The sequence below is a fragment of the Lepidochelys kempii genome, chromosome 10, assembly GCF_965140285.1.
Source record: "Lepidochelys kempii isolate rLepKem1 chromosome 10, rLepKem1.hap1, whole genome shotgun sequence".
In the NCBI taxonomy this organism is placed as follows: Eukaryota; Metazoa; Chordata; order Testudines; family Cheloniidae; genus Lepidochelys; species Lepidochelys kempii.
Genome location: NC_136389.1, coordinates 68,869,547 through 68,882,509, shown reverse-complemented (window position 1 = coordinate 68,882,509; position 12,963 = coordinate 68,869,547). Strand labels below are relative to the sequence as shown.

The 12,963-nt window shown below is 43.7% G+C and overlaps 1 protein-coding gene and 1 long non-coding RNA gene across 5 annotated transcripts in view; one reads left to right on the top strand and one right to left on the bottom strand.

Annotated features, from left to right (window-relative positions):
* The window catches only part of LOC140895011 (uncharacterized), a 104,289-nt gene that overhangs the window by 10,478 nt on the left and 80,848 nt on the right, over positions 1–12,963 (bottom strand). The window lies entirely within an intron of this gene.
* TLNRD1 (talin rod domain containing 1) lies at positions 1,891–4,986 on the top strand. The gene has a single exon (XM_073304089.2). It carries the CDS (start codon positions 3,164–3,166, stop codon positions 4,229–4,231), a length of 1,068 nt encoding a protein of 355 aa, XP_073160190.1. The 5' UTR covers positions 1,891–3,163; the 3' UTR covers positions 4,232–4,986.

The following is a 12,963-nucleotide window of genomic DNA, read 5'->3' as shown; positions in this document are numbered from 1 at the left end:
CTGAGTTAGACTTATGTATCTGGTAGCCTTTGTTACATTGCAAAATAGATTATACACATATATAACAAGGAGTTTGACTTATAGGAAAGTCAAAGTGATATGAAAGAAGTCAAAAGATTAATATTATCAGTTAACCCTTGCTTTGCTGAGTTAACAGCAGCAGCAAAATATATAAAAACATAGCTGTGATCACACTTTGGGCCTGAGTCTCCATTGCATGACACCAGTTTTATGCCGGAAATCCAGTCACTTCAACAGAATTACACTAGCATAAAAATGGTGTAATAGCTGAGAATCAGACCTATGGACTTCAAATATTTTGCATCATTCATCACCACTTCATTAAAATGTAAATTTTCTATGGAAATGTCCCATTAAATATGACAGTTGTATCTTTAAAATAAGTAATTCTCATTTCATTCTTATTTAAGACTTAATTCTATTGCCTCCAAAACTTTCTTGTATTGGATGAGATGTTATGCCAAGAATCTTATTATACTGCCCTTGATAAGTTCTGGAAGGGAAATCAGCCAGAGAAAAGAGGTTTTTTTTCTCACAGCCCTTCCAAAAACCCTTAAAGTTATCAGAGGCAGGATCCTGCCTTCCCCAATGAAAAAGTTCTGACAAATATAAACAGATCTTTAAAATGTGATGTGCACATATGTAAGGAGAACAGCAAAATTAATTCACACCAAACCAAAATAGGATTCAAACTTGTCCCTGCCTCAGCCAATGCACAAGGCCACTGCAAACAGTGCAGGGGAAGTTTAGATATAAACAGAAAAAGGTAATAATTGGCATTATAAATACAGTCTATTTTTTCTATTTATATTTGGTTTTACAACACCTACCTTTTATAAAAACTACGTTTGGATCCTAAACTGACTTGACAGGGTCCAACCCATTACAACAAAATAACCCAATGAAAAGTTTTCAATAAATTATTACAATATTAACTGAACTATGAACCAGATTCTTCTACTACAATTTACTAATTCACAAATTGCATTCCATATTGCAAACCTGATATACTATTAAGCTTTAGACCATGCTTGCGCAAACTATTTTATTTCACTGTATAATGCAGAACACATTGTGATAATGCTGGGAATTTAATGGGCATATCAAACTCCCACTAAAAACTTCCTACTCAGAGTAGCAGTACTGTAGTTGCAGATAGAATGAATCACTCCGCCATGGAAATCTGCAGCAAGGGAACTGTACATGTACCTGTGGCAGAGCCTTTGCTATATTCATCTGACACAGTCCTCTTTGTGAACTGGTCAATTTGCGGGTGGGCGTGGGAATGTTTTTTTCTATCAATTGTCTTTTTTCACCATAGTGTCTTTTCCATCTCCAACTGATATGACTGTCTTGCATGTTATGTGCTTTCACCTAAGAGGTCAGGGAGGAACCATAAGCCAATCCATACAGGCTGATCTCATGAGGCAAGCCCCCTTTCCTTGCTGTTCTGCAGCAGCAGAATTTCCCTGCTGTTCTGCAGTCCCTTTAATCTCCTCCCTCTTGTGTTTATGTGAGCTTGATTAATAAATTAAGAACGACCACCTCCTTTTTAATCACCTTCCCTAGGGATCACGTGAACCTGCTTCTAGCCAGGAAAGCTCCTGATGCACCAGCGACAAGACCCGGGCGGGGTGGGGGGATGCTAAAAACAGCAGCGTCTGGAGCCATTGCTGTGCAGAGCGCGCCGCCGGGGCAGCAGCCGGGCGGATGAATGGGATGGGGCCGGCCACAGCAAGGCGCTGCTGCCCCCTTTCCCTGGGAGGAGCGTCAAGCAGCGGGCGGGGAGAGCGCGGAAGGGAGGAGGGCAGGATTTGAACGAAGGGCGGTGACACCGCACAAAAGATTTCTATAGGCTGAAGTGAGGTTACAGCAAAGGCAACGGGGAGGGAGGCAGAGGGGGAGGAGTGGGCGCAGCAAGCAGCCTCCCTTAGAGCCATGCAGCGTCTGGCTGGCAGATCCGCAGCAGCCGCCTCTTCCCGGTAGTTTGTTTTAGGGCCCGGGCAGAGGAATCGGCGGAGAGAAGGCGGCCGAAGGGTTGTTCCCCCCCCCCCCGCCTCCTCCCTGGAAGTTGGTGATTCCGCCAGAAAAATGGCAGGAGGAGAGCGAGGCCGAGCGGGTCGCAGCATCTGCCGCTGCTGCAGCCCGGAGCCACCACCCTTGTTTGCGGGGAGAGTCTAAGTTCGTGCCGCGGCAGCCAGAGGCCACCGGGGAGTCGGATCGGATGCGCCCACGTCCGGAGGGCCCGCGGAGAGGAGGGGATGGAGCCAGGCGGCAGGGAGCGAGCTCGGGGCGGCTGGATGCCTGAGCAAGGGAGGAAGGCGTGAGGCAAGCCACAGAGGGAAGGGGAGAGGATCCCTCTCTTCCCCGCCCGCAGCCGGATCCGGTGGCTCTTTGGCTCCCCTCCCCCGTTGCACCGAGCTGGGGTGTGTGCACTGCGAACGGTTCGAGATCCCAGCGGCGCAAACACTAAGTCTGTGCCCGGCTCCTCCTGGGCTCGTGCAGAGCGACCGGGCCACACCCGCGGCTGCGCTTCCTGATAGCAGGAGATGCGGGTCTGCCGCCGCCTGCGACTGACTTCTCGGGGGCATGTAAAGGAGGAGCACATGGTCCGCAGTCACCTCCTTTCGGACCAGTGGGGTTTTTGTTTTGAAGGAGTTAAGCGGTAGTAAGTTGGATGTTTCTTGTCTAATTCATGTAAACTGGTTTGCATCTGTAATTTATTCACCTGGAAGAGGGAACTTTGCAAAATCCCGCTGCCGGGAAGCAAACCAACCCCCACAGCACAGATCAGCGTGCAAAATAAAATTAAAATTAAAAAAAAAAAATAGATCATGCCGGGAAGGGACCCGGTGGCTCCCCCAGAGCAGCAGCCCGCCGCTGGCCCGGAGGTCTAGCCAGTGCATTGCAAAGGGGAGAGGCCGGGGCTTGATCAAGTGGGGAGGATTTTGTTTTCCACCCACCCACTCCCAGCAGCCCCAGCCCCGGCGCCCAGAGGGTTTTTTTTTACTCGCGGAGATTAATGGAATGATGGTGCGGAAAAGGCAGAGCGATCCTGCCGGGCTCAGTCGGGACTGCTCGGGCGGCGGGAGAGGCGGTGGCAGTGGGGTCGCAAGCGGCATGCGAGTGCCCCCCCGGCGCGATGGCTAGCGGTGGCTCTGGCAAGTCCATTAGCGAGGTGTCCAGCAGCGCCGTCCCCAGCAGCAGCTCGCTGCAGAGGAAGAAACTCGTCTCAATCTGCGACCACTGCAAGATCAAGATGCAACTGGTGGCGGATCTGCTCCTGCTGTCCAGCGAGACCAGGCCGGTGAACACCGAGAGCCTCTCGGTCTTCGGGGAGTCCTTCGAGAAGTGCAGGGACACGATCATTGCCAGGACCAAGGGGCTCTCCATCCTGACCCACGATGTCCAGAGCCAGCTCAACATGGGGCGCTTCGGGGAAGTGGGGGACAGCCTGGTGGAGATGGGGGACCTGGTGGTCTCCCTCACTGAGTGCTCTGCCCATGCTGCCTACCTGGCTGCTGTGGAGACCCCAGGGGCTCAGCCTGCCCTGCCCGGCTTGGTGGATCGCTACAAGGTGACCAGATGCAGGCATGAGGTGGAGCATGGCTGTGGGATCTTAAAAAACACCCCTTTGGCAGACATGAGCCCTCAGCTCCTGCTGGAGGTTTCCCAGAACATGTCCAAGAACTTGAAATTCCTGACAGACGCCTGTGTCTTGGCCAGTGAGAAATCCAAGGATAGGTTTGCCAAGGAGCAGTTCAAACTCAGCGTCAAGTGCATGAGCACCAGCGCCTCTGCCCTCCTGGCATGTGTCAAGGAGGTCAAGACTTCACCCAGTGAGCTGACCAGGAACCGGTGCGTCTTGTTCAGTGGACCCTTGGTGCAATCTGTCTATGCTCTGGTGGGCTTTGCCACTGAGCCCCAGTTTTTGGGTAAAGCTGCCACCATTAATCCAGAGGGCAAAGCTGTGCAAACTGCCATTCTAGGAGGGGCCATGAGCGTGGTATCTGCTTGCGTGCTCCTGACCCAATGCCTCAGGGATATAGCCCAACACCCAGAAAGTAGCACCAAAATGACAGATTACAGGGAAAGGTTGAGGAACTCGGCTTGCGCCGTCTCAGAAGGTTGCAACCTGCTATCTCAGGCACTAAGAGAACGATCTTCACCCAGGACTTTACCGCCAGTGAACTCCAATTCTGTGAATTAACCTCCACCCCGGTTTAGATCTCAGTCATTGCTAAAGGAAAATAATATCCCACCTCCCCAAGCCCTAGTTTTTGTATACCAAAGAATTTGCTTAGATGAGCCCAATCCTTTGATTTTATGTGGTGAGGGAACACAGCGGCAACATACTTTAAACTATATATACACAAGAAGATGTGGTCAAAATAATTAGTGGCCAGTTTAGGGATTTTTGTAATTGAGTAATTATTCACAAATATATTTCCATCAATCAATAAGGTCTATATACAAACAAAAGGTAATCAAAGAAGTTTTATACCTGAGGAGGTGGGGGAATCTAAAAAGCTTTAATCGCGCTGGATGCGGTTTTTAAAGTTTGTCTTGTCTTGTCTTCCAAAATTTCCCTTCTAAATTCCACTGTTCAGTTGTGCAGGAAAAAGAAGTTACCTCAGTTTTCACGTATTAAAAACAAAAACAAACCAATACCACCTAGATGATGGATGTAGCTACTTTTGGGGTGGGAGTGGGGAGAATGGGGGATCTAATTTCTTTTGAATCAAGTGTTAGGTTAGAGAAGTGCATTTGGTGTGCAGGAGTGGAGATTGTGATTATGTTTTCCTTGTGTTGATTTCCAAACTGGGGGAAAAGCTACTGTGAGTGTTTAAACAAACAAAAAATTACACTATAACTAAAATGATTTTTAATTTTTTCCAATGTCAGTTTTTATCTTGCATGTACTGGAGTATTTATTTCATTTATTAAAATATTATGTTTCTCAGATGTCTTTCTGTGAATCTCTTAAAACCTGAATAATTGAACAGCTAGGCCTGTTTGCATTGTATGTCACTTTCCCCAGGGAATGCCTGGTACAAATGCAACTGTAATTTAGACAGAGCAGCATGCAGACTTGAATTCAATTAGTTTATTCTAACAAATACTTTTCTTCCTCTGTTTTCCCCACTCCTGTTCCTCCCCTCAAAAGATAATCCATTGAATTAGTCTGTTTTTTTAAAAGCTGGACTGTACTATGTGTAGAGATCACACACTTGTAAAGAAGTGGTTGTTGGTTCTGGGTGGCACAGGGAGGGTTTGCAAATCTATATTGTCAAGTTAAGTAAATTTCATGTAGTCTTTGAGAAGTTTTACTGTGTATCTTAGCTTTTGTTGGTATTATGGATTCTAATGTGTTAAGCCTGTAAGTTTTGGTAGGAACACATATTCCTGCAAACTTTTACCTGCACATGAAGTCCCATTGATTTCATTGGGCTTGCTTTGTGCATAAAGGTTTGCAAGATCGGGCCCTATGATCCCACAAAGACTTGCATTTGTAATTCTTTGACATAGGTCATGTATAACAAGTTTGATAATGCATGTACAATTAAAGGTTTGCTGACTCAGACCTACGCTAGGTCTGGTCCAGCAATGGAAGTTAGACTTGGCCTATAAACAGTACTGTAGAATTTTACAGTAATTGTCTAAAACTGGACCTTAAAAATATGACTACCATGTTTTGGACCACTGCCATAGACTATTGTATTTGTTTAATAAGAAGTAAACCTGGTGTCTGCATTAGAATATAAACCATCCTAGACTACTGAAGTGTCTTCCTATTACATCACTGTTTAAAGGCTGGTGGCAGATATGGTGCTTTTATTTTCCTAGCTTCAAACATAAGAAAAAGATCAATTGATTCACTAGGCCCTAACAGTTTGAGCTTTTTTTTAGATGAGATTATATGTATCTGTTTGTACAGCATTTCATTGGGTTTGGAAGGATGCTTGCTATAGTTTTCTCCTTAGTGAAATTCAGTGGATCCTGAAATTAGGGTATTTTCCTCATTGAAACTAATTTGAGTTCAGCAACCTTTGTGGCTTGGATTTTTATTTTTGGAGGAGCAGCCCTGAGGAGCCTTGTGTGTTCCTCACTAAGTTACTACTTTATTTTGTGTCATTTATGCAACACCGGTATAGGTGACTGCAGCTATATAACTCTCGCGTAAAGCCTCTTAATGCAATCTGATGGTTTCTTCAGGCGTAACTTTCTAATTTTGGCTCAGATAATCCTCTCCCCCAGGAAGAGCCCACATGAGGAAACTCCCTTGGAGGAAATCTCCATGAGGATTCCCTCAGATTCCCCACATGCACATTCCCATTAGGATGGCAGGGTTTGTCTTTCTCAGGAATGGTTTTGGAGGCCCTGGGGAACCCACAGCAGGCCAGGGGCATCTATATGGTGTGCTATGCCGCTGCACTGTCAGTGATTTATATGGCCCTTCCTTCCTTGTCTTCATAGTAGCCTGCCTCCATTAAAACTAAGCTACTAGGGCCTCCCCCGATTACAGCCACCCTTGGGGCAGAAGGAGAGATGGTTCAGGAGAAAAGATAAGTCTCAGCAGCTATTATCTTTTTTGACTAACTTCCCTGAGGAGGGATAGGGGATGAGAAGTGGGCGCCACCCTTTTCTTTAGCACAGACCCTTGACCAAGTGAGAGGTGACTGTAGGATCTGTAGGAATGGTGCTGGGAAGGCAGCAACCGACTCAACCTGCTTCTCCCTCCCACGAGACATCTTTCAGAGGGTCCCCTCTGTGCATGTGTCTAGGTGGTATCATCTAGCTCTAATTTATTTTAATTTGCTATGACCTAAATTTCCCAGGCCTGCTTCCAGATATAAAAGCCAAGGATTCTGAAGGGCAGCTCTGTAGTGTAACTGACAGAAAAGTAATGTCCTAAAGCATCTTTTGATGTGTGAACTTAATAATTATTGGCATTGCTATATAATTAGACTCATTTTGATGCATTTATATGTTGTTAGTGAGGTTATATGAAACACAGTAAAGCCTTCTTATTACCTCTGAATATGAAAGGCAATATATTTATTATTAATCACAATAGTGTCGATTTTGTTGTGGTAAGATTTTTTTTTTAGTGGTTTAGTATATTACTTTAGTTTTAACAGTAATGCCGCAGAGTATTCTCCACTCTCTGTGATGTACTGATGTAACTTACTTCAGAATTTAGTTTTTCTAGACGTTCTGTAGTAAAATGTGCTGCTCTAGATTACTTTTTCTTGTGAGGCGTGAATTATGTTTCACTGTTAAATGAAACCTGGGAATAAAATCTGAGAAATACAGTTGTCAGGGTCATGATTTTCATTAGTGGAGATTTAAAAAAAATGTAATCAGTAACTTGGCAAAAATAATTTACCATAAATTTAAAAACTAATTATTTAAACACCTCTCAAAATACTCAGGATAGGCCATGTACTAATTTCGTTCCATAGCAGAACGTCCCCAGATGGCAAAGGGAACTGCATGCCTATGGATTGAGTTCAGAGTATATCCCTGAAAATGGATTCACAGACTTGGAATGTAAAAAAATTTGAGGGGGGGGGTAGACTTTTGATATGAACTGATACAAACAGGTATTTTTGTGTATGGAGTTAATGAGGAACCAAAAAAATAGCAGCTTTCAGCTGGAAAAAGCATGATTTAATTACAAAGCAAAAAAAAAAGATTTAGTCTCATGTTTATAAAAAAATTAACATATATTGTGATAATTATCATGGAATAGTCAAGTGTGGTATAGGAGGAAGTATTCCAGCAATGTATTTATGTTGTTGATACCCTTTGGATTTTCCAAGTCAGAGAAAATGAGTCATAGAAGGAAGTATTTCTATATGGGTGTGTGTGTGTCTGTGTGGTGAGGGTGATTTAGTTTGGGTTTTTTTCCTTTCACCTTTGTAGGTAGAGAGCCATTATAGAGGGTCTTTGATTATCTCCTGCTTTTGTATTTCATACTTTAGGCCCCAGTCTTCCAAATACTTACTCGTGTGCTTAGCTCTATGCAAACAAGTAGTGCTGTTGATTTCATCGTCAAGTCAGGTGTGTGAGAGTGTTTGCTGGATCAGGGCCTTAATGTTATTTGACAGCAGCAAACTTAATTTTTCAGGCAGTTTGTGTCCCATTTATAGCAGATCTATTCTACTAGTACGTTGAGTAAAAGGGTTAACCCATTTTTTTGAAGCTCACTGTGCAAGGAATATCATGTCAGCCAAAAAGAACGCTATCGCCACCAGATGAAGATTCAATTTATTTTAAAAAATAGAGTGTTTTTTAACGGGGCAAAAAGTGCTTTCGTATTGTCTGTAGGTTGACAATTACCTTGTTTGTTTCGCCATTATAATGCAGTTTGACTAAATAAGTAACTGAAAGGGCTTAGAAGTTAAGAGCAATTCGCTTGTTGTTTTCAACAAATGTAAAAATTGCAGGAGAACCTGTAAACTAGTCACAAAAGTATAAATGAAAAGTAAGTAAGTTTGACTATTTAAGGCTATCCTTGCTATTTGCAAAACTGGGGGGGAGGAATGGGTCTTACCATCCCCTTCACATTTTGCTACAGGAAATGATCAAAGTGGCAGAAAACCTGCTCTTATCCAGACTTCTGTCAGACGGAGAAGAAGGGGTTGAGCCGTCGTGGTGTCTGGAGCTCTGTAGTGTTAGGGGGTATGCCTGATTAGAGAGGGGGTGGAGCCAAGAAAGAGGAAATGCTCCACAGGGGTAATATCTCTTGTAAACCACCAGGAATTTCACTATGCTAGCTAATGCTGGGACTGATCCAGTAAATGATACGGATGCCCTTTCCAAGCTATCAGATTGCTCTCTGTATGGAAGGATAGGATTAGGTACATCCTGGCTGCTGTTGGAATCTGTGCTGCCATAGGGAACAAGGGGCCTGTAGAGTAGCCGTGAGGCATTTGTGGAATTTGCCTCAGGATCTCAGGATATCCACAAGTTTGTGAGTGTGGCAAACACTGTTACCTTGACGGGACGATTTGTTAGAAATTGTAGTCTTTGCTAGCCTACCTTTGGCTCTCAGGGCTTTAGAAGTGGAAGGGTATGAGAAGGGCCTGTGTCGTAGATTTCTTTAAAATTTTATGTTATCTTCATGCCTGTGAAAAATGCCAGATTTACGGCTAGGAAGACAAAAGTCCCCTTCCACAGAACAGTGATACCAAACCATAGACCTCCTAGATTGGTCTCCGGTCCATTCAGTTAAATCCTTTGGCTCACTGCTGAGAAGCCAGCAAAGACTCTCAGTGGTGACATGGACAGCTGTCTATTGGAAACTGGACTGAGACCATCCATTCATTTTATGTAGGCCACCAAACATCTATATTTTTGGGTAACTCCCACTCTTGGACAAAAATCAAACTGGCCAACTACTAAGTGAACGGCTTTTTCTTCCATTATAGATCCCTTAAGAAATCAGGACCCCCCCCCAAATTTCTATGATTTATTTGTAGGAAGTTGTTGACTCTAAATAGATTGTGTAAAGAGTTATTCTATAAGACGTTTTTGAATTTGTATAAATTGGCCTAATAATCAGCATAATTATAAATGCTTTTGAAAGGCTTCCTGTGGGTATTAAGGGCCTGATCCGTAGCCCATTGAAGTCAATGTCCATTGATATTCTTAATAAAATAATGTTGTTTTCACAAACTATGTTAAAATAACATCAAGATTCTGACTTATATTGCCAACTCGGAAATGTATGGACACAGATTCAGACTCACATTAACAACATGTTGTAGTCTATCACACAATTGCAAAGTTCTCTGAGCAGTAAATAATTTTTATCATACAATACACTACATGGTACTATATTTAGGCACAGTCAAGAAAGGAGTGTCAGCATTAACTCAGAATTTCCTGGCTTTTTGGTGGTTTGCCAGCCCCTTGATACTGTTCTAATTTAATTTTTATCATTTCTCTTTTATGTTAAAGGTTTCTCCTGGCTGTAAAAGTTGTGATTGTCGTACTGTATCGAAAGCCTCACTTTTATGTAAATACCATTTAATATATTTTGAAATCCTGCTGGTTGCCAGATGCGGCTCTTTTGGTTTGTGTTGTTAAATGCTTTTGAAAGCTAAATATTTTGAAGGTTTTTTTTCCAGACTATCAAAAGTGATTATTACTAACAACTTGCTTAGTTTTATTTTAAAATTGAATTAGTTTGAGGTGAAGTGATTGAAACCAAGGATGTCTCAAAGTAGTTGTTTTTTTCCTGGGTTTTTGTTTATACTCAAATATTTGATAGTTGTCTTTCAGGTATGTTTGTTTGGAAGGCAGGGAAACGGCACTTCCTAACACTGGTCTAGTCAATAAATATACAGAATCCTAAAAAGCACAGATCAGGGACAGTCCTGCAACAAGATCCACATGACTGGACCCCTGTGCCCATACAGAGTTCCACTGAAGTCAATGGGACTCTGCACAGGCTCAGAGATTTCCCAGCGCAGATCCTGTTGCAGGATCAGGGCTTAAAATGGAAACTCCAGTACAGTCTGGACTATAGTGGCTGCTGGTATCGCTCTAAATAATTCATAGGGCCTGATACATTGGTATGTTAAGCTGCATGTGCAGCTCCAGCATCACAGAATAGTCCTGAATTAGCTTAATTAGCCATATTGGATGATTTAGAACCTCCATGGCAGGTCCTGTGTCTTCCACCTTCCTGGCTGAAGGTTTGGGTTATGGCCATTATAAAGAAGGCATAGCCTGGGCACCCCCATACCCCAAGATTCCCAGGTACCAGAATCGCCCCTGGAGGCCATTTGTAGTGAGTGTAATTTACACTAGAGAACAGACCAGTGTCTAGACAGCCCTAAAATCAAGGGAATGGAAACCACCTTTACCTCCTACACTTTCAAATGCTTATTTTTTGCAATGATCAGTCATTCAGGACCACAGGGTACACTAGTTTCAAGTTGCAGTGGGGGAGGTTTAGACTGGATATTAGGAAAAACTTTTTCACTAAGAGGGTGGTGAAACACTGGAATGCGTTACCTAGGGAGGTGGTAGAATCTCCTTCCTTAGAGGTTTTTAAGGTCAGGCTTGACAAAGCCCTGGCTGGGATGATTTAACTGGGAATTGGTCCTGCTTCGAGCAGCGGGTTGGACTAGATGACCTTCTGGGGTCCCTTCCAACCCTGATATTCTATGATTCTAGTGCAGTGGATCAGCAGCAATAATGTCAGACCAGTGTTAATTTGCCTTTGTTTAGCTTTTAGTGGACGGTACCTTTTTCTTTATATGGGCATTGTTAGCTTGGTTTCTGTTTGGTTAATATTCATTCATTAGTGAAGGGGTGCTGATGGTTCCTAAAGCAGCAAGACCTGAGTGGGTCTGTTGAAGGGAGTTAGATGGCTGTGGAGTGGATGTACTGTGGGACTCCCTGCCCCCAAACAGTGGAACTAGGATCCCCACATAGAAACGTAGGGCTGGAAGGGACCTCGAGAGGCCATCTAGTCCATCCTCCCACGCTGAGCCAGGACCATGTATACCAAGACCATCCCTGAAAGTTGTTTAGAAGGTGCTAGGGAAAGTTATAAGAGGATGACCACTGGATCCATTATGATGTCAATCCATTGGCCATGAATCATCTCATAGGTGTTGCAGCAGGTACGTGGGTCCCTGGGATCATGTTTGTAGAGCAGCTGCAGATGCATCAAGTAAAAACCTGCCATTTCCCATAAAGACTTTTCTCAGTATGCTAGGATTTTAATTTGTCCACATTACACATGGACTCTCTCTTGAATTACTAGCCCAGTGGTTCTCAAACTGGGGGTTGGGACCCCTCAGGGGGTCGTGAACTGTCAGCCTCCACCCCAAATCCCGCTTTACCTCCAGCGTTTATAATGGTGTTAAATATATAAAAAAGTGTTTTTAATGCATAAGGGGGGGTCGCCATCAGAGGCTTCCTGTGTGAAAGGGGTCACCAGTACAGAAGTCTGAGAACCACTGTACTAGCCAATGTAACCTTAATGTGTCTGGGGCTCAGTTTTGCACTCTGAACATGCACTACCGGATTGCCTTTTAGAAGAGTTGCACAGAGTTGCATGTGCAGGGTGGGAAGTTAAGATTACTATGGGAAGCTTAACTTTTGCATATACTGCCTGTTGTGTTCTTGAATCTGTAACCTTGATGTTAAAATTGATCTCATTAAAAAATTTACCACAGAATAAATATGACTTTACAATATTAGTCACAGTAGCAACTCCATAATTAAAACTGAAAGTTTTAATTTTAGGCCATACTTTTGACTCCTTTTTGCTGTCTTGAGACACCTGTAAGAATGAAACTTCTCTTGCTATGTGCCTGGCCAAAAAAAAAAAAAAAAGTGTGAGCCCTTTTTTATTTTTAAGTTGGAAGTTAATTGGACCAATCACTTCTGAATTATGGGACACAGAAAAATAGGGGTGTGTTTTTGATGGGAAAGTGAACTATTGTTTCTTGTAGTTTTTAAAAAATTGGTTACTTTGTAAAATTGAAATTGGCCTTACGCATAAGTCCTTAAAGAAAACTTGTGCACTGGACCAGTATACTAAAGGTACACATGTTCAGAGTCCTTTAATGTTGGGGATTCTGTCAGGCACTTATACAGGGATGTATTGTAACTTCTATCAGAAACCTGGTAAATAAATCCTGTGAACGCCGTGTTAGAGGAGCTTCTCCCAACAGTCTCTGCCTGTGGAGCTTGTGACTTCGTGGGCTATGTCTACACTGCAGCTGGGAGTGAGCGTCCCAGCCTGGTCAGAAAGACTTTCACCAGTGTGGCTTGAGCTAGTACACTGAGAACAGCAGTGTGGACACTGCTGCGCTGCTAGAGTCTCAGTCTAGCCACCCGAGCTCTGACCCAGTGGGGTCGAGCTTGGGTGGCTAGACTGAGCCTCCATTGGTGCGACAGCATCCACACTGT